Source organism: Aplysia californica, unplaced genomic scaffold (assembly GCF_000002075.1).
Source record: "Aplysia californica isolate F4 #8 unplaced genomic scaffold, AplCal3.0 scaffold01479, whole genome shotgun sequence".
In the NCBI taxonomy this organism is placed as follows: Eukaryota; Metazoa; Mollusca; class Gastropoda; order Aplysiida; family Aplysiidae; genus Aplysia; species Aplysia californica.
This window is the reverse complement of record NW_004798749.1, coordinates 33,565-55,519: the sequence shown is the minus strand read 5'-3', so window position 1 is coordinate 55,519 and position 21,955 is coordinate 33,565. Positions and strand designations below refer to the sequence as shown.

Genomic DNA, 21,955 nt, shown 5'->3' with positions numbered 1-21,955 from the left:
ATGGGGACAGATATAGATAAATAGAATTATAGTGTACATGTATTGACGAAGTAATTCATCAGGTCTCTCCGACTCCGAGACAATAGGTGTGTGTGTGTGTGTGTGTGTGTGTGTGTGTGTGTGTGTGTGTGTGTGTGTGTGGTTTGGTGAACCGTAGACGGACGGTAAGAGAGAGAGAGAGATGAATGAATTGTATGTTTGTGGGAGAGAGGGAGGGGACGTAATTCATGAATAATTCAACATCTTTGTGGTTACATTATTATGTCCCTTACTTTTTTCCCTCAAAATATGGGAACGGGCACTTGGGGAGTTGTCAAGGTTATCTGTCTACTTGGCTCGGTCCTATCGGAGAAGGACATTATTTCAGAAGTCTGTCTCATAAAGAATCTTACAGTGTTAAAAATAGCAGAAAACTTGTACAATTTAAAAATTGGTTTTTCATCATTGCTCGCAGAAGACGTGCGTTCAATTCTTATGAAGGGAAGTCTACTTTATCCAGTATCTCCGTCTTTTTTAAATTTGACACTCTCTGATTACAAATCAGCCCGTGTTTGTTCTGACGAGAAGTGTCAAAGCAGTCAGGCTCCTAAATGACCTACACTGTACTCACAGGGGTCTAAAAAAAAATCACTTGTCATCCCTCTCATAGTCTAGCCGCACACTACAAGTTGATACAAGCTACAAGTGCTTAGTTTAGTAGAGGTTTTTCGGCACTCGCAACTGCATAACGTCATACGAGCGACAAGGGGTGGATGTCAACAGAGAAGTTCTTACAGGGAATCACACTTACTCTGCTCATCTCTCTAGCTTCAACAGCACAAAGTCTGCTTCGACTATCAAGGCACCCCGGAAATAGTGGTTCACAAGAGTGTGACAAACATAAAAAAAATGTAGAGGAAAATGACGATATTAAGGATTAGGAAAGAAAAGGCAGACCAGGCACAGTTATGAGCGTGACATTGATAAATCAGCCCATTTACAATTCTACTGTGCACTAGAACAAGAAATGTCCCCCTTTGGGAATGGCCTAAAGACACTTCAGTCAGTGGCACCGTCACAAGTGCAGACAGGTAAATTTTACAGGAGGGACAAAAAACGAGTTGACTTTATGCAAGGATTTTTTGGGTGTTCTACTTCTTGCTGGATGTGTCACTTTTGTGTCAGGGCAAAGCTTAAGCATCAATTTAAATGATGTCACCTTGCGTAAGAGTAAGAAGAGGCATTTCTTCGCTTTTTAAGCGAGTAACACATTTTTTGAGAAATATGGTGCTTCTACTGTCAGTGTCAGACTTTAACAGGAACGTTGTATTATTACTTTCTTTCTTCTTTGAGAGAGAGAGAGAGAGAGAGAGAGAGAGAGAGAGAGAGGGAGGGAGGGAGGGAGGGAGGGAGAGAGAGAGAGAGAGAGAGAGAGAGAGAGAGAGAGAGAGAGAGAGAGAGATATGAATGAATTGTATGTTTGTGTTTTATGGCGCTCGTAACTGCATAAGGTCATGGGAGCGCACGCAGTGCATTAAGCATTTTCAGTTGGGTAGGAGTTAATTTTGAATTTTGCCCAGGTGGTGACTGAAGCCTACTCTTAGTCTTATAGGACTACCTAGGGATCTTTAACCCTGAGACTTTTGTGCCCTTATCCTACCTTAAGATCAGGGGTGTGGCTGAAAGACAGCAGTAAGAAGGAGCCAAGGAGTCGCTGTAGAAAGGCAGCAGAAAGAGCCAGAAGCCCAGAGGAGGGAGCAAAGGGGGGGGGCATAAAGTGAAGACGAAAGCAGAGAACAGAACATAGAGAGCAGGAAAGGTGAAATAAGAATTTTTAAAAACTTTTCTGCCAAGTTTTGAACCCGGGACCTATTGAATGAGAGGTGACCAACGTACCTCAAGACAACGTGAATACCATACCTCTAAAGCATGAAAGCCCATGTAGTACGTTTCCATGACACTACACACGCTGAAGCAGCCCAAGCTAGAGGAAGCCATTTACAGAGGGCCACACAAAACTCAAACACAAAAAACTCAAAAACATGAACTTCTCACACAATGATGACCTCATTTCCAATTTGCTCTCTTTATGTTTTACGCATCTATACAGATCAATCATATCCAAAGGAACAATTCCAAATATCACCAATCTCACACAGACAACATCATACGCTGTGCAATCACCAATCTCACACAGACAACATCATACGCTGTGCAATCACCAATCTCACACAGACAACATCATAGGCTGTGCAATCACCATAAGACTCAAACAACAAGCAACTAGCAGGGTCCATCAGTTTTAATACCGTCCTTAAGCAGAAAATAACAATGACTCATCCCAAGAAACTGGGGTGAACAAAACAGGGTTTTTTTCCCCTTCCTTGCATTATGTACAAGAATGTTGTATCTTCTGTTGCATTTCAAGGGATATTCAAGACACATCATAGGTGGCACACACACAGAGTAGAGTGGATTCAGAGGGGAGGAAATCACTTTGTAACCGACTTTTCAGCACTTCCATATAGTAAATTAGACATATTGAGAAATAAAAGCAAATGATTTCAATGCATTTAAGTGCAAATCTCTTTTAAGTTGAAATAAACGAAATAAGAACACAATCAAAGGCTTCTCACTAGCAACCCCCCCCCCCTTAAAAAAGAGGTAAAGACAATGTGTTTTGTTCCTCTTCCCTTCACAAAAACTTGCTCTATAATTTCTACAAGACGATCAGGGCATTCATATTCTCACCAGAGTTGTGGCAGGTCTACTATACATCAACCATTCATCATTCATGGAAACTGATCATGTCGGCTGTCAGTAAATCAGGATATACCGGTACGGGTAAAAAAATCATATATTCAGCCCTGAACCTCAAGTGGAGTTCAAATACTAGTACTCTTATCCCCTCATAGTCTAAGAAAATAAAAAAGAATAGAAGGTAAGGTTTACGGGGGGGGGGGTTGCTATGGCTCCACTCATCCCATCTCAGTACTGATGTACAAATCAAGATAGAAAGAACAAAGAAAGTAAAATAGTAATGCGAGCCTAGAGTTCCCTTTTTTCTTACGGTCTTACGCTAAATCGATTCTATAGATAGCAGATCCACATTTGCATGACAGAAGAGAACCAAAAATTCTCATATACCGCGGAAATTCCGTGACATGCTAGGGGAAAAAGTAACAGTAGTAATTCACACTTGCTTATACACCTACTCCCCAGCTCAACAAAGCCTACATTCAACATAAGCACAGTTTTCCATTCACACAGATATCCATACTGACATACAATACAACATCACTCATCACTTCACTCAGCGAAAGACAAGCAGAGTCGGGAAAAGACAGCAGACTCTTCAACACTTTGCGGTCACTTGCCGCAATAATGCGCAAGTGAAAATTATTCGTTCCGGTCACCTGATGCAGTTCAGCGCCAGGCCCAGGTCCGAGAAGTACGCTGCAGTCGCTCTCCTAGCTGGGTGACCAGATGGGGTATTTTGTATTGCTGGCTGTGTGACTGCAAAGTGTTAAACTGAAATTAGCCTACACATCATCAGAGGGAGAAACTCTGAGAACGCTGTAGATTATAAATAAATAAATCTCCCAACTGTTGGGATATCAGCAGGGCACCGCAGTTATACCATACTCTGAAATCCAGAGTTCCCAGGCGAAAAACCAAGCACCTATTTGAAGCAGTTAAGTTTGAGTTTGAGCAAAGAGAAGCTCATCAATACGCACTAACCATCCAGCGCTGTGAGAAAGCGAGACAGACAGATAGAAACTACGGAGAGAGAGAGAGAGAGGAGGGTAAGACTAGTAAAAGGATCAACCACTTATCACAATGGTTTACTCCTTAGTAAAAAGAGGGCCGAAAAAGATTTCCCCCCCAAAATTTGCAGTGCAATCAATGATCGTGCAACTGGTCAAATGAGGACACATTGCTGAAAATAAACTTGCAGAACTGTTTCATAAACATAGAATTTGCATGCAAAATGGAACATTGCGGTGTGAACACCCAGCCAGAGAAATTAACAAAAGGACCCGAGTTTTCGCTTTCACTTTCAGTCTACTGAAAAATAAATCTCACTTTACAACAGAACATGACCATATTCTTACGAAAAACATAGGCTTTTATCATAGATAAAAAAACTCAATCACTTTTGGTAACAAGTCATTAAATTTTAGATAGCACAATCGGGTAAGGACAAACAAGTGGTTCAGCTTGAAAAGAATATAAAGCCATCAAGGTCATATCGCACTCTAGAATTGTAGACAGTGCAAGAAAAACACAAACATGGTTTTACTCTCAGAAAGGGACATAAACTGACAGAAACGACAAATGTTCCATTAACCAACCAACTTGCTCATGGTCAGTGCTGCAAACACTCAGTCTTTACGAGTCCCTGGAGGGAGGTCCAAGGTCACGTTTGAGCTCGTTCAAATGTACGTCAGAAATGAGTAAACCATGGAAGACGAATGATGCCTTTTCTATTATTCTGGGTCACATAAAAAACAATCTCTGTGCCTAAATTATTCTGTACTTCAATACTTTTCACCTAAGGGAGCGGTAAAATGAAAAATTCTTACAATACTGGAAAGATGGGCCTGAAATCCTTATTTGATCATTCTGTGTATGGGCCTGAAATCCTTATTTAATCATTCTGTGTATGAACCAGAATATCTTGCCAAGCGGTAATATGATGCCCCCCCCCCCCCCCCCCAAAAAAAAAAAGAGCTCGGGGAAAAAGAATAAGTAATCAGTGACCAGAATGCTCAGAGCTTTCACTTTCATCAACACAAACAAACAAACAAAAAAGCGTCTCATTCAAGCAATCACAACTTTCAGTTTCAGTCGGTCAACACCCCAATCACAATAATGTCGCATCTCCGTAGTCATTCTTCTTTCCCAGTCTGGATCAGAAGGGAAGTAACATTCATTCAGAACGGTCGACAGTCGCCTCTCATTTTTTCACCACTTGTATAACGTCCTCGTCCGCCATGATGTGTGATAATCCGACTCTCTGGGGGTTGTACTTCGTGCTCTGACCCTGAAAAAGAAGGCCAGAATATCGGTACAGGAAAATCCCACTTGAAACCTCCCACTTGCCACTGGTAGTATGTGTCATGAGTGCACATCAATAGCTTGGACCTAATTGGCCAACTACGCTGTAACGCATCTAGGTGGTAATGAGGCCCTCTGGTCAATAAATAAACTACTTCCGTTACTACTCATTCTCACAGAGGTCTTGTGTTTGTTTGTGAGCACGTTTCATAATTATTTGTCAAACTATAAACATAGCCAGAACATAACAGTATGAACCAGTAACAGTTCTAGAAAATTAAATGAGTATTAGATTAGATACTGGACAATGTTATTATTTAAAGTAGGCCTACATCCATTTATTCATAAGCTAAACTGTTTCAGGCATGCTTTTGATCTTTTATCAATTTTGGAAATTTCAACAACAGCGGAGATAGTAATCAATTCTCTGCTATTGAAGAAGATAAAGATAGCAGTTCAATCTAACAAAAATATGCAAACAACAAAATTTCCTGTTGAGAACATTTTGTACTTCCTATGTGCACAGATAGCTTAATTGAATTAAAAAGAAATGCATATAGTGTTTTTCAAAAGTACACTAATAAAAAATCTGCCAGTCATAAAAACCTTCTTGACATTAACTGTACACAAAGTCTATAACTTCATTTTTAGGATATCCTTTGACATTGTAAATATACATCTTTAAAATTTGGTTGTTGGAAATTGATTAGCACAAACTCTGCCAAACATATTACTTAAGTCCATTGCAATAACTTCAACAAATTTTAAAAACTTAATAAGCTACCTTTAATTTATTCCTATTATGTTCAGCAACCCAAGACATTAGCTAGCAAGATGTAAATAAACATCAGTGAATATAGAAATTCACTTACCCAAACGAGAGCGTATTTGAAACTCTGAGCTATCGTTCTGTGGATCACATGGCACTGTGGAAAACAGAAAATATTGTTATTGTGTGAGTAAAAAGAAGTTCATTGGGACAAAAACGGTTAATTAGTGCAAGGAAATAGTAAAACAGACAGAAGTAAGAGGGGGAGAGAGAATGGGTATGACTGGGTATGACCTATCAATGGGGTCCCTTCACGTTATATTTAAATGAAAGTAATATACAATTTAAACTCTATGTAAATCTATATACATGTTTTTACGATACCTGTACAGCGAAGGAAAATTTCTCACTGAGCCAATAAAGTATCATCATATCTTACCTCATCAAAACAATTGACATTGCAGCACCTAATCTGTGGCTTCATTTGACACAAAAGGTCCCACATCTTTAATGCCCCTAACATGCTAAAAGAGGCGCTGAACTCATGCCATTCCTGACCCCTTTGTGGTGAGGTGTACACTCAATGTGTAGATGGGTAAAGGTGGCGTGAGTTGAGGTGTGTGCTTGGGCCCCGAGGAAGACGAAAGGGAGACGAGCGGATAAAAGCTCTCGAGGTACAGTGCAGCCTCTCTGTAACGACCTTTGATATAACGACATTCTCTGTATCAGCGACATGGTACCCACGTCCCAATTTTTTCCTTATATTATATCATTAGTAATTTTTGGTTGCTCTCTACAACAATCTTTTTTCTCTGGCCCCGACGATGTCAATATAGAGAGGCTGCACTGTATTCCAATTGTGCCTGTAGCATAAACTACATCTTACCACATGCTCAACTGAAGCTCCCTGTCGCAGTATCAATCCGTCTTCAAAGTCGGGACGCTCTGTCAAATACACAGGGAAATTTTTTTTGTAAGAGCAACATTAAATACGGTTCACTAAAATCATATTCATCTTACAGTTCCAGACAGCCTATTTTCTTAAAGTAATGTAAAACTTACTACAACTATGTGCTATCTTTTCTGAAGGCTGTTACTCTTCAAAATGAACCACTTGCATAATTTTTGTTTGTTCATATTCAACTACATGTATATTAAAAGAGTTTTAAAAAGTGATCTACGGATTAAAATTGATAACTTCGATACACAAATTGAATCACATTATGGTTTTTATAATTACCTGTTACGGAATACAAACTCATTAACAATTTTCGGGACATTTTGAATTACTTCCAAATCGAAATTTCAATTTTTACTGCAAGTCAAAATAACTAATTTGAACCATTCTAATTGAATCTCATACAAGCGTTTACTCTCACTGTTAAAACAGAAGACACAAGACTAAGCCACAGTTTCCTCACCTCCTCGTTTCTTCGTGTAAACCCTCAACAACGCCAGATGCTCCCACACTTTATCCAGCAGATAATCCAAGTTCATTTTCATGTTGCAGCTGAAAACAGATCAACAAAAAGAGGGCTCATCAAATGAAAAAACAAAAACAAAACAAAAACAAACCTCTCTTAACTTTTTTTCCCTTGCTTTTCATATGGTCATGGCAGAAATGATCTTTAAAACTGCAGCAGACTAATGAACAACAACCCCCCCCCCCCCCCCACTCAAACATGTCTTTTTCAGATGAAAAGACCCCCCCCCAAAAAAAAAAAAAAAAAAAAAAAAAATATTTTTTAAAATTCATTCATTCCTCAGACCTGTAACTCTTCTCAGAGCTGCTATTTGTCTTCATCCACTTCTCTACACTTATTGTAGGTTCTGTATGTAAAATAATACTTATGTTTATTGTTCACTGAAGAGCTTTTTTTCCTAACTACTCCTAATGCAAGCCTGATGAACAGAAAAGAAAAAAACCCACTGAAAAATTAATGGGAATGTCATGTGATGCACATCTTGAAAAGAATTCATTTAGATATTTTAAGTACTAAATTTGCCTTTTTAGACAAACCTTTCAGGTATTTAGTTAAGTTTCTTTCTGAAAGAAAAAAAACTCTGTACTTTATTCACAATGGCTTTTTAAGTTTCCTTGAAATTAATCATGACTTCTTTTCTTTCATTCCATTGTTTCTGTATGTGCACCTCGCCTTTTTCCCCAAATCCAATTGATTGCAACTGTGTTAATTTGCTTCTCTTTTAAGTACCCAAAATACTAAATGGCTCACCTTACTACAACTGTGTGTGGTTGTCTGGCTAGGCGATCGACTTCCTCGATGGAAATCTGATCAATCTTGTTGTAGACCTGAGAGACCAAAGTGGGGGAATTTTTTTTTAAATGACAAAAAACTTTACTTTGAAGGGTAACAATTGCAGAAACACATTTTAATTAATCTAATCTACTCTATTATTTATAGCACAGTGAGATATGAGATCTAATTAACGAAAGCCAAATAAGCGAAAGGAGGCACAAAACAGGACTCTCATACACTGAGCTGATTTACCTCAACTTTATCTGACAATTAAGCATAATATTGAGTACACTGAAACCAAGCCAGAATTTTTTTCATCAACTTGAGTACACTGTCACCATTCTTCCACCTATTTAAAAAAAACACCCCAAACAAAAAAAACAAAAACAGAGTGTATACATAATTTAAATAATATTCAGAAAATATAAAATAGAAAGAAAAAAGAAAAAAAGGCAAAGCATTTTAAAAAGAACAAAGCGACCCAACTTCCACTCACATAAAGGCAGGGCATGTAGACTCTGGTACCCAGAATGACATCAACAAACTCGTCCGACGTGCAGTCTTCTCGGAATAAAACCTCAGCGTTGAAAATTTCTACACACAAGTTAAGGAGACCAACAAATCGCACGCAGTTCTTAAAAGTACTTTAAAAAAAGCAAAGCAGAAAGCAATAACAATGTCTTGTACCTGCAGTCTCCCTGGAACAGTAAACAATTAAAATTCTATAAGAACTCACAGCAATCTCACTTTGCTCTCTGAAAAGACAAATCAGTACAAATTTGCTTCTACGCTTATAGCAAAAATGCCACCTCTCATAAAACTCACATCCTTTGTATGCAACTGCTAAGGCTTAACCATGACACCACACATACTGGTTCACAATCATGCCAGCCAACATTCTCAATCAACTCTTGACAGAGATGCTAACTTGACACACACACAAACATCCTGTCCTCAAGACCTCTGATAAATAAATATCACAAAACAATTGTCTTCAACTAATCTCAAAGGATACTGTACTCGTGGAGAATCAGCTGAATCATCTTCTCACTGGTCTTTGTCAAAGGCACCATCGAGTTGAAGGAGATACCCCCACCTTTCTTTTGCTGAAAGAACAAACACAGTAAAAGAATTGAATTTAACAGTTTTTTTGTTTTAATAAGCGTTTTACGGTACTTGCAACAAAATTAGGTCATATAAGTGCCGAAGATAAGAGGTGTTACGAGAGAGTAACAGCAAAAAAATAAAGAGGAGAGATAAAGACGATAATTGTTTGATAGGAAAGAAGGAGCAAACCACACCAGAGCACCTGCCAACTACCCATGAATTAAACAGATGCTGACATAACTTACACAGACAGATCAATATTACTAAACTTAACAATTTTATTAAAGACAGTACAATAAGTCCAGCTATTTATCTTGTTCTTTCATAATACTTCGCCGCCGTCCGACAAAGTAACCTTTCATGTTGCTTCAAAATAATCATGAATAGTCACAGCAAATGGATTATCATTTAGGAGGGTTTATCTTTAAGCAAAATTTGTAATTTTCAGTTCACGTTAGAAGGCATCATTAATTCAACTTGCTTGTATTTCCTTACTTTTTAAAATAGTGTGAACAGCTTGTGCACAAGAAACCAGTTACACAAATATTGAAGTGGAAACAAAACAAGAGAGTACAAGGTGGTGACATCAGCAGAAGTTTTTCTTACAATTTTCACATCACAATTACCTTGAAATAAATGTTGGGTCTCTGCGTGTTCAGCCTAATTCCGACCTGCTCCAACTCCTTCTCTAGAAGTTGTCTGAAAAGAGAAAAACAATACATAAAAAAAAAAAAAAGAAAAAGAAAAAAAAATCAAGACGTGATATTAACATTACAACTACTATTATCCTTTTCAAGCCAGAAATTTGTTTTTCTAATTCTGAAACAAAAGCAAGGACGCTTGCTCAAAACCAAATCACACACATCACCCCCCCCCCCCCCCACACACATACACACTTAAACACACATACACACTTAACCAAACACACACACACTTAAACTGAACACATAAATCAACAAATTCCCAACTCCTTTGCACGAAAGGGTCACAATTATTTGCAACATAAAATGAAACATGTCTTAAAAAAAACAACCTTTAATCAAATACAACTCTAAACTTTATACACTTACACCTGCTCTAATAGCCACCTGTTTAAACAATCGCTTTTCTCCTAAAAATAGTTGGCATACTTGGACAAGTTTGACGGTGCTCTGTCACAAGAAATCAAAGCTTGCACAACAAAACCAGAGTTCTGTTCACCATTCACACAGTATACACAACTCACTAGCCATGCAATTGTGTTCATTATTTGAGAAAGAAAGACAATTCCCTACCTCTGAATTTCTCCCTTCGTGGCATCCAGCATGATCACAATCAGATCGGCCGTTCTGGCCACAGCTATCACTTGGCGACCTCGACCTTTACCTGTAGTTTTTTAAAAAAGTGAGCAAAATTAAGTTTAAAAAAACCCCAACCAAACAAGCGAAAGACCAGACATGTTCTTTAACCTGCTGCATAAATGGATCAGAAGAAAGACACGGAAATGTGAGACGTAAAAAATCTCTATAGCCACTCTCCCAAACAAGTGCGAATTCATACGCATATAATTTTGACAGTTTATATGATAAAAGGAAGTGAAACACCACAAAACACCAGTTCATTTATAAAATCTAGTGAGTAACTTTATCTTTGATTCTGTGTTAAGTATTATTGATAAGCTTGAATTCAAACTTTCCATCCTGTTTGAGAAAGTGGGGAAAATTCGACATGCTTACCCTGAGCGGCTCCTTCAATGATTCCGGGCAAATCTAGCAGCTGTATATTAGCACCGTTATACTGAAAAACAAAAACAAATATTACATCACACTTGAATTCTTTGAAAACAAAACCCTATAAAACCAAGCAACAAAATTATATTATCACAATCTCTGTTGTCTACTTCATAAGAGACATTCTTCTTCATTCTGCGTACTTAGCAACTAATAACATATTTGAAACAGAGGCAACTACCAATGTTTCTCTGATTACAAAAATCTCAGATTTAATCAGCACCAAAAAGTCATACATCTTAAACATTTTCTGTTCCTACAGGCCTATCCTTCATAAGCTTTTAACGTTATTTTTCATTACAGTTGTTCTGTTCCTATGTCTGGATGAAAATCGTCTGTGTGTGCGCGTGCGTGCGTGCGTGTGTGTGTGCATTAATATATATATCGCATGAAAAGAAAGGAAGTAGTAAGAAAGATTTTGAAAAAATGGGTGTTCCAATGTAAAGCGTATAGAGCTACTTTTTTGGAAATGGGCTATATAAATGTTATATATTATTATTATTAGATTATACATATTAGAAAAAACACAAAATAGTAATGCATTTTAATCATTTAATTCCACATATATGCAGTTCCTGGGTAACTAAAAGAGAACAACCTTTTTCAGTGACATGTCTATTTCAATAAATAAAAGCAGAGGTACAGTGTAGCAAGCGCATAATGAAATTAACAGGATGCAGAAATCTTTTCACTACGTTCAAATTTCGCTATGTACATGTTTTACATACAAAGAATATGCACATCTGTGAGAAAAACTTTATGTCATGTTCGTTATGAGCACATGCTAGACAGTACAACCATCTCCTCACCTCTACGACGCCAGGTATACAAGTCAGTGTTGTGAACTCGTAGGAAGCAGACTCGCTGTGCGTTGACGTCAAGGTGTTCAGGAGAGTTGACTGAAACAGGACATTGTTTTAGTAGAGGTTTTACGGCGCTCGCAACTGCATAAGGTCATATGAGCGCAAGAAGATTAGAGGTGTTACAAGAGAGTAACAAACATAAAAAAGAAGAAGGGGAGATAAGGACGATAGATGTTTGATAGGAAAGAAGAAGAAAACCACACCAGAGCACCCGCCAACCATCCACAAACAGGACATGGAATTGTGATAGTAAGCCAACAGAACTACAAAGTAGAAAGAAAGTTTCCAGACATATCATTAGGTGTGCAGAACATTTCATTCCATGGCACATCCCAGTCAGCACAAAATGATTAAAAGTAAAGACAGCCTTTAATTTATCATGAAAAATTTCCATTCTGTCAACCAGCTTTTTAATCACATACATTTTCCTAAGAATAAAAAGAGGTTTCAGACGAGACTGTTACTTCCATCAATGCAAGCCAAACAAGCCAGGAAAACATTCTTGAAAAAGATACATATTAAATTCAGCTTAATCAGCTGCTTGCACTGTATGCTTCTTCGCGGGAAGCTGAGAATGTTTCGGACTGTTCTATGGTCTGCTGGGGTAATAATATAGTGTAAAGTGCATAGAGCCTGCTGCTGAGCGGGGATATGCGCTATACAAACGCTATCTATTATTATTATTATTATTCTATCATGTACTGCTCATAAACAGTACAAGACAATCACATCAAACAAAAACCAACCTTTCCTACAGATGGGAATCCAATAAGTGCAACCCGAGCATCTCCAGATTTCATGACATCAAATCCTTCACCCTGTAAATTAAATGTACATTGATAAAGTTAAGGACTAACAAAGTCGCAATTTTGATCATTTCGAACCCCCCCCCCCCCCAAAAAAAAAAAAATTAAAAAAAATAAAATAAAAACAGTAAACCCCCCCCCCCCCCCCCCACAAAAAACCCACCAACAACAAAATAACTTCCTGCTACTTATGATGAGATATATATATCATATACATGTAAAGAATTTTTACTTAAATTCGATTACTTACTTTATAAACGAGAAAAATTATTTCATTGTGTCTGACAGTGAGTGACAAAACAAGTTCCAAGAAACAAGAAAATTACTTCTCAGACTGAACAGTCTCTCAAGCATTTATAATACAACGTAAATAGAATTTGACTGAATTTATAGTTAGACAAACAAAAATATATTTTTCATAATTGATGGTAAAGTATAATTTCTGGAATACCACCATCCAATCTTCTGAATGAATGTGGAGCAAGTAAGATCCTTTCTACAGACGAAATTTTATGCTTTTGACATCAACACTTTTCAAAACTGTAAGCCAGTGTCATAAAATATTACTTAATAAATATTATTTTGTGCTGTCACTAATGCTTGTTCTACATCCGACAAATCATTAGGGACAAATTAGACAAGTCAGAAAGTTCCAATATGGATATATAAGTAAATGTACCTTTTGCGCTGTTTTGCCAGAAGGCTCCAAAAGCTGTTGCCTCAACTTTGCAATTTTGGCTTTCAAAAGACCCAGATGGTACTCAGTTGCTGAAAAGTTCAGGAAATCAATCATTGTGAATTTATCAAAATGAGATTAACCTCATATGCAATCTCAGTGTAACTGACTAACAGTGTCTCAACCTGCTGACAAGCCTTGTCATTCCAAAACTTTCACTTAAACTTAAATATTTGACAATTCAGTATCAGGACGTTAGCCTCTATTTCTTTCTCTATTGTTTTGGGAGACATTCATCATAAAAGGAAGGGTGGGGCCAGGGGTAAGAGCCAAAGTAAAAGAAAGCATTGTTGTTTGAGTAAAGAGGTACATCGACAAACAGTAGGCCTATCTAGTAATTCATTGCAAAGAAAAAGCAAGAAACACAGATAAAAGAAGCAAATGACGGAAAGAAAAAAGTAGGCACCCTCTGCTTCTCACCACCAGTATGTTGGTCTCAAAAAGCATTTCTTTCTAATGTATTGTAATAAAGAATAGAAATCTAGATGACCTAGAGATTATACCTACTTCTTACATCATCAAGACTTTTCTTTGTGTGTGATCTTAGTCTTAGTCTTTAATTTTTTGACACGCCTTGACCCATATGTTGACATCTAACTCCCATTATAATCTCAACCTTACACTTAGAATAGAGAGTAAGCCACATGTCCTACTACACATTCCACATAGGACATGTGGCTTACTAGGCCTATTTGAATTGGCAGCTACTCGCAGACAACTGTCTAGCAGAAGAGAACGGCAAGTACATGATGTATACTCGTAAAACAAATGAAGAGAAAGTAGTGAGCGGAGGAAGACTGTTTACGTGAGCGAGTCGGAGTGAACTTTTGTGATATTGATCTAGACTTAAATCTATATCTAGTAGGCATATTGGTCCACATTAAAATAAATTGACATTTGATTTGTGAAATAACATGATATTTTCTTTGACTGAACTTGGTTTTGGAGTTTAAGTCCAAGTCAAAATGTCAAAACAATTCAACATTCAACACCCCCAGCAGAGAGTCCAGAGATAGGTTACCTTTGTTTTTCTGAGTCCTCGAAATCTCCCGTTCGATTTCTTGGATCTTTTCTAAAATACCCATGGTGAGTCTTTTTTGCGCCTAAGACAAATGGGTGAAAAATGAACAATCAGGGGAAAAAAGCTGGACTGGGCAAAGAGATCTGTACGAAAGTTCAGAGATCCCTTGCTTGCCACTCGCCGGATTGAAGTTTTATTTGGAATAGTCGTTATCTGCTACATGCGTGTGAAGTGCAAGTTCAGATAATTTTCGACAATGATAATATTTTATATACTTTATGTTAACACAAGGAAACATAACAGAGGATAAATAAATATTATAGAAGTGTATTGTGCACCAAACTCTTCGGACTTTAGTTTACGACACAAGGTTTGTTTACATTTTCCTATTTGCAGCACATCATGTAACAGCCCAACAACAGGAAGCGAACTTGGAAAAACGAAAGGACAAATCCTTCGCCTTACATGAGAGCAGCGGTATAATAGCTTGTGCAAGGACACCCTGGCAACGTTTGAAGGAAAATTAATTAAGGAAAAGACTGTATCAAATTTTTACTGAACGAATCTGACGGCTGGTAAGTGAACGTTTCCAATAGATAGAATCAATCTCAATCAAGATTCACATTCCTTAGCCTTAGCCTAAGTTTCAGCCGGCCAGTTCGCCCAGTTAGTTACACAAGACGTCGACAATTACAATGCATTTATTATTGTATATGATATGGCCAACTCTATTCCCGTGCAAGAATAGTGCAGTTGTAGGGTCTCACCCGCGGTGAGAGGGCAAATCTTCTGGATATTCTCACTCGGTGCGTTCACTACTTGGCTTAGTGGCTTAGTGCATCGGGTCAGGCCGATCACTCTACTGCTGGCTGGGTGAATACTGAAAGGCAGAAAGGGCGAACCTTTGGCCATTCTCACCCGGTGGTGTGTGTTCACCGTGATAACAGTGTAAACAAACGTTCCAGCACTCTTGTGTTGCAAGTTTGTTTGCGGGCAATGAGAGAGAGATGGGGGGAGGGAGGAGAGAGAGAGAAGGAGTAGCAAGAATTTCCGGGCAAAAATGGTGACCGGCGTAATTTGACTCGTTTCGAAAAGTGAAATAGCCGTAGCATCTTTGTAGATGTCCAAATTAGTTTACTTTTGTGCTATACTTAATATAATCAATTTTTTTCTTTTTTTTGTCAATTTGAACATCCACACCAATAGATAGATCTAGATCTAGTAGGCCTATTTAGAAATTAGGAAGAACAGGTCTTGTTTCTTCACTCTGGGTGAGAATAGCCAATGCTGACAAATCTCACTCAGGGTGAGCGGTCGATCGTGTTTTTATTCTCACCCGACCGCCACTTCCTTATAAATTGCATTTCCACTTTCTAACGTTTCATTCAGATTATGAAAATTCGGGTAAGATTTGACCCCCACATTTCCAGATAACCTCTGTATTGTGTGTAGTTTAAAAAATCTGTTCATTCTCTGTCTTCAATCATACCCTACCACATAGCATTCACACATATGACAAGTTTCAAGGAAGTTCCAGCCCCATTTATAATTATGCACACTAAAGGTAATTTGCGATGATATGACTTGATACCAGTGTCTTGCTGTGCAGGGCGAGCCTTGTGGGCTCATGTAACTTATCTACCCTTAACGATGATTGGCGTGTCTGCTTTCCATTGTGAGTTCTGGATGATTTGATATTGAGACAGTTGTGAGGAAAAATATTATCAGGCTTTTTGAGATGAACTGTTCAACACATCCATGTGATTGTTTGAGAAAACAGTACTGCCAATAAAAAGGAAATTTTACAATGGTTCTGTTGGGGGCTGGTATAAATTAATACTCAAGCTATCCGTGAATTTGAGTTTGTGTGCTCAAGTTATCTGTGCTAGACTGTACAGGGAAATTGTCCAAGACGTCAACCTGTGCTACGAGACCGCTATACTTTATCAACCAACAGCTCCAAAAATCTGTACAAGACGTGACGACCGTGCAAATCTTTCATTTTCCGATTAAAAACCCAAACCTCCCTTTCGCCCCTTTTTTCAGAAGGAAAACACATTTCGATGGGCCTTATGGCAGTCCCAAGCCTGTGACCACCTCCTATTATAAAAGACCTCAGAAGGGAATTTTTTTTGCTTTAAAAACAATTTGACTTGCCCCCCAAAAACACCTGTCTAAAAAGATCACTTATTTTTCTCCTCGACATTGGGTAGTTGTCAGTCTTGGACAAGTTCAATGTACTTAGTATTGAAATGTATTTACGAACCTTCCCATGTGTGTGAAGAAACAACACTTCTTGTTGTTGATTTGATCATACACAGATGCTTTTCTTCTTCTATTTCTCAGGTGGTGCCAACATGGCTTGGGCAATGACAGGAACAAATCTTTTCTCGAGAGTGATCATCTCTCAGTCTCCCCGGCTGTTTTGTCACAGAGCGCAGCAGTACAGCACACTCAGAGGCTCACTCACACAGTTGAGATCCAGTGCTTCACCAAAGTCCTTATCTGGTTTGTTTAGGAAAATCACAACCCCAGGAGTCTTTCAAACTGTTTTCCTTAGTGACAGCCCAAAATTAGCTCAAAGCGTCCTCAAGAATTTCTCTCTCACATTGAACGAGACATCAATAAATCAAAGCAAGCATGCATATTTTGCTTCAGTAAGGACATTTTCAGTGTCTCCAAGATGCTTTTCTTCCTCCGGTTCTCAAAATCACGGCCAATCGAACAAGACAGGAATGATCTACATTACTGCAACTTTTATATTCATGATTGGGGCTGCTTATGCTGGAGTTCCTCTTTACAAAGTATTTTGTCAGGTATGTAAATAATTCTTTATTGTTTATAATCCCCCCCCCCCCCACCTTTCACCCACACACAAACACACGCACATTCACATACACATATTAATACTATTTATTGAAGTGTCCTTTTTGTGCACAAATATTTTGCATTGTCCTTGCAACTCTCTTCCTTTCGACTTTATTTCTATTGAAAGCACCTTGAGCCGAGCTGGTTTCAGTTGGGCATGTAGGCACCATTATGGTTATAGAATCCTCAGTAACTCAGAAAGTAAGATGGAATGACAGTCCTCGGAAAAAGAAATCTTTTCTATAAGAGACAGCTGTTTTAACTCCTTTATAACGATCACCGGTCACTGTCACTCATTACATTCTGTTCCATTTTAAAAATTAATGTCTTTCAAGATTTCTGAGAGTCCAGAGAGTTACTTTACTGTTGAGTCAATTTTTGTAAACCTTGCATCTTTCTCCACTTAGACGTACCTTAATTCATTTATAGATATAGATTAAATGAGTGCTGCAGAGCATAAATATTGTTGTCTCTGCTGTTTATCTGCTTAATTTAACTTTAAATTTTAATTCTTGGATGGTTTGCGGGCACTCTAGTATGGTTTTCTCCTTCTGTCCTATCAAGCGTTTCTCATACTTATCTCTCCTCCTTCTTTACATTGTATGTTACCGTTTAGTAACTCCTCTATTATTTAGAACTTATGTGATCTGTTTGTATTGTAAGTGCTGTTAGACTTTTACTAAAATGAAAACCTGAACATTTTAATAATGAAGTAAAAATTATCTAACAGGCAACGGGTCTCGGAGGTCAGGCTGTCAAAGGTCACGACACTTCGAAAGTGGAGACCATGGAGAAAGTGGACCGTCAGATCAGGGTGAAGTTCAACGCCGATGTTGCGTCCAGTATGAGATGGAACTTTAGACCACAGCAGACAGAGGTCATGGTATGTTATACAAGTCTTCCTCACAGGCTGCCAAAACTGTAGTTTATGCTAAGTGTCTTAAGCTCTGGAAACAGCCAAATGAATAAAGTGGATGATTATTTTCAGATGCAAAATACTTTTGTTAAAAATCAGAAGAATAGGGTCCTAGGATATTAAAAAAAATATTTTCCTATGTAGGCTTTTTCTGTTGGTATATTTTTGTGAAGTAAGATAAGTTCTTTTTGTGATCTTTATTTTTGCGTTTATATTGTTTGTTTTTTAAAAGAATGGTCAACTTTTGCATTTCAGAGTTGATTGTAACAGTAGGTTGAACACATACCTCGGAACAAATTATATCCTTTTTAAGTTGAAAAACTTTTATGCGCAGTGTTCGTTCTCTTGAAATTGTTATTTTCTTGTGCTTAGAGACCAGGTAACTGGTGTTTGTGTACTGGTAAAATGCTTTGTTATCTCATGCAGAAGACCTGAATTTGATTTTCTAGTGGAGAGAGATTTAAAAGAGAGTATTCTGGTCTTTCTGCTGGGACATTCCATCCCTCTCAGCCTAGGTCAACCTTGACAGGGAAGGCCGAAGCCTGCCTGCTAAATGATCTAAATTGTATCGATACCTTAAAACGCAAAAATTTTTAATAGAAATTAGACCAGGTAGCCATGTTGCGACCTCAGCGCTTTCTTGTCATATCTCCATTTTTTTCAACAGTGAAAATGTGACTTCTTCTTAAGCTCACTCTTTGTTACAAACTGTTTTCACTGTCATTAAAGATACGACAAGAAAGCACTGAGGTCGCGATGTGCTGAGTCCCCCCTTTCTGTTGTGTCACTAATTACCCCCCTTACCCCTGTACGCGACAGGTTGCCCCCGGTGAGACTGCCCTAGCCTTCTACACGGCCAAGAACCCCACAGATAAACCCATCATTGGAATATCCACCTACAACGTTCTGCCGTTTGATGCTGGCCAGTATTTCAACAAGATCCAGGTGGGGCGAATTTGGTCCTTGAAATTTTCTGTCACTGCAAATCATTAATGAGTATTTTGGTTTGTATTTCTTGCATTGGTATGTTATGTTGCTGATGCTGACATTTAATAAAATGCTTTTTTTTTTCAATTTGCAAAATATAATTCCAAATGGAAATTAATATTATAAATGTTTTTTTTACTTGTTTAATAAAAATGTATACCAAGTTCCATAACAACATAAATATTAAATAGGGGCATAGGGGCATATTGATGCGGCCTCAGTGCTTTCTTGTTGTATCTCCATTTTTAATAACAGTGAAAACAGTTCAAAAGAAAGAGTGAGCTTAAGAAGAAGTCACATTTTCACTGTTAAAAAAATGGAGATACGCCAAGAAAACACTGGGGTCTACCAATGTGAAGCTTTGCACTTTGGATGCTCAGAAAAATGGAAAACTATTTGTGAGGTGTGCTGACAAAATTGGTTACTTCTCGCAATCCACAAATGGAGATATTGGCCAAATATCGACACTAGGGTCAAATTTGTAGATTTTCTATTAATGCCATATTCTTTAAGTATAACATTCCTTTTATTATTTCATATTTAAAAATTATAAAAACTTCACCTATGAGTGTGATATATCTACTTGAATAGGGCTCGAATCCGAGAAGTAACTCATTTTGTCAGCACGCTTCACATTTCACATCATTGTAGGCTCAGTTGATACTACTTTCATGTTTTTGTCTTGTTCTTCATTCAGAAGGAAGTTCTGTTTAATTTTCCTTCTCTTTTTCTCCCTTTGAATAATCATTTTCCTCAAAGAGAGATAGCTTTTGTGTTTCTTTTGTATTTTCATGCTATGCTGAGTCGTATTGTTCCTTTTTTTCCCCTTGTCCTAGTTTTGTCCCATGTCCTGATTTTGGTGCCGACATTCGTAGGTTACGTAAAAATGTATTGACATAGTGCAAATTGTTATGTTTCAAGAAAAAAGAAACAAGAAAAACACATCAAGAAAAAGGGAAATTGTTTAGTTGGTGATGATGATGATGATGAGGATGATGATGATTATTGTTGCTTAAAACTGAAGGCTCAACCTTTGTTTTGGGTGGGGAAATCTTGGTAATTGTGAAACTTCAAACTCACATAACGTCAACTAACGGAAGAAATTATTTTGGTTTTCTTGGATTGCGTATACAGGTATTTATCTTCTTACCTCCCCTTGCTCATTCTCCATTTGCTTTTTTGTTTTGTGGTGTTTTGCGTTGTCGATATTTTTTTTTTGGTTTTGGTCAACCATGCAAGAAATGGAGTTTGGCTTGTGGGAAAAAAAAAAACAGGATTAAGAATAAAGCTATTGCTATATAGTGCATCTGGGCTGTTTGATGTGTGGTCTGCTCCTTCTATAACTTGTCAGTGTGGCTGTGTTAGTAATCTGTTCCTGGCTATATACAACTGTCATTGCGCTGTGTGTGTGTGTGTGTGTGTGTGTGTGTGTGTGTGTGTGTGTGTGTGTGTGTGTGTGTGTGATGAAACAACATACAGTTTTATAGTGCTAGAGTTGCTTCTTCTTCTACATATGTTTTGAATTTCCAGGTTGTGACAGTAAGTTAAAGTAGTTACCTTTTTTGACAATTTTCTTTTCCTCAGTGTTTTTGCTTTGAGGAGCAGAGGCTGAATCCAAATGAGCAGGTAAGGCTTTCATTCATTTTACATCTAGTATTCTCTTTTTATATTATTGCGAAGCCTTCGCGCACACAATTAGACTCACGAAAAGACAAACATCCACACATGAAAATACTCACGCAGATTCTCAAATGTATTAATAGTTAGTTTGGGCTCTAACTAGATATTGAATATTCAGAATGTATTAAAAAGCAAAATCTAAGCACACACAAAAAAAGAAGCCGATCTAAATAAACTTTTATCTGTTTTTTGGCAAGTGTATGGCATATGTTTGGGTTCTTATCTAAGTGTTTGTGGGTTTGATGTGGTGAGTGTTTATGTTTGTTGTGTCTATATCCGAGGGTTTGTGAGTGTGATGTGGCATATTTTTGTGTATGCAAACACCAATGCAGGTTTTGAGATCTGTATATTATGTTGATGTGTTCCAAATGAAACTATTTTTTCAAGCAAGAACTTGGTAGTGATTTGATACTGAATCTTTTTTGTTTGTATGTGCTCTGCTGGTGTGGTTTGCTCCTTCTTTCCTATTAATCGTCTATCATCATTATCTCTCTTTCTTTTCCTTGTTTGTTACTCTCTAGTAAAACCTCTAATACTCAGCACTTAAGTATATGACTTACTCGTGTTGCAAGAGTTGTAAAACTCCTACTAAAACCAAAGTAAACTTTTTTTGTTTGTGTTTATAAAACCTTGTCATATTTTGGTCTGTGTATTTTTTAACACTCCTGAAAGCAGAATCTGGATTTGATAAACTTTTATTAAACGTTGGAAATGCCTGTAACACTGAATCTAGAATGTGATGCGAAAAGAGAGAGAGAGAGAGAGACAGAGAGACAGAGAGAGAGACAGAGAGAGAGACAGAGAGAGAGAGACAGAGAAAGGAGGGGGGAGGAAAGAGAGGAATAAAGGGTTCCAGAGACAGAGAGAGAGGGGGAGGTGGATGCAAGAGAGAAAGGGAGGGAGGGAGGATAAGAGAGAGAGAGAGAGAGAGCGAAACAGAGACTGACAGACAGACAGACAGACAGACAGACAGAGACAGAGAGAAAGACAAACAGATGGACAGATAAAGAGAGTGAGGGAGTGTTACAAATAGACCGACAGACAAGACAAGCTATGCGTGGTTTTTCCCTGCTCAGCTATTCTGGAATTGGAAAATGTAAATGAATGCAAAGTCTGTCTGCAAGGGACAGAGATA

General features: G+C 37.9%; 2 protein-coding genes across 2 annotated transcripts; one reads left to right on the top strand and one right to left on the bottom strand.

The window, feature by feature from the left end:
* Nucleotides 1-2,041: 2,041 nt before the first annotated feature.
* Nucleotides 2,042-14,560, bottom strand: LOC101860946 (developmentally-regulated GTP-binding protein 2). The gene is made up of 14 exons (XM_005112906.3): nucleotides 14,370-14,560; nucleotides 13,292-13,380; nucleotides 12,553-12,624; nucleotides 11,753-11,842; nucleotides 10,890-10,950; nucleotides 10,449-10,539; nucleotides 9,801-9,873; nucleotides 9,083-9,173; nucleotides 8,564-8,661; nucleotides 8,044-8,120; nucleotides 7,231-7,319; nucleotides 6,696-6,754; nucleotides 5,913-5,966; nucleotides 2,042-5,026 (listed from the first exon to the last, which is right to left on the bottom strand). Exons 1-14 carry the CDS (start codon nucleotides 14,431-14,433, stop codon nucleotides 4,940-4,942), a joined length of 1,095 nt encoding a protein of 364 aa, XP_005112963.1. The 5' UTR covers nucleotides 14,434-14,560; the 3' UTR covers nucleotides 2,042-4,939.
* A 114-nt stretch (nucleotides 14,561-14,674) lies between these two features.
* LOC101861417 (cytochrome c oxidase assembly protein COX11, mitochondrial) lies at nucleotides 14,675-20,766 on the top strand (the record flags this gene model as incomplete). Its single annotated transcript, XM_035973593.1, is given in 5 exon segments — nucleotides 14,675-14,944; nucleotides 16,716-17,185; nucleotides 17,968-18,120; nucleotides 18,973-19,098; nucleotides 20,725-20,766. Coding segments are annotated over 4 exon segments (780 nt in total), but the record flags the coding sequence as incomplete, so codon positions are not given.
* Between the last annotated feature and the right edge of the window lie 1,189 nt (nucleotides 20,767-21,955).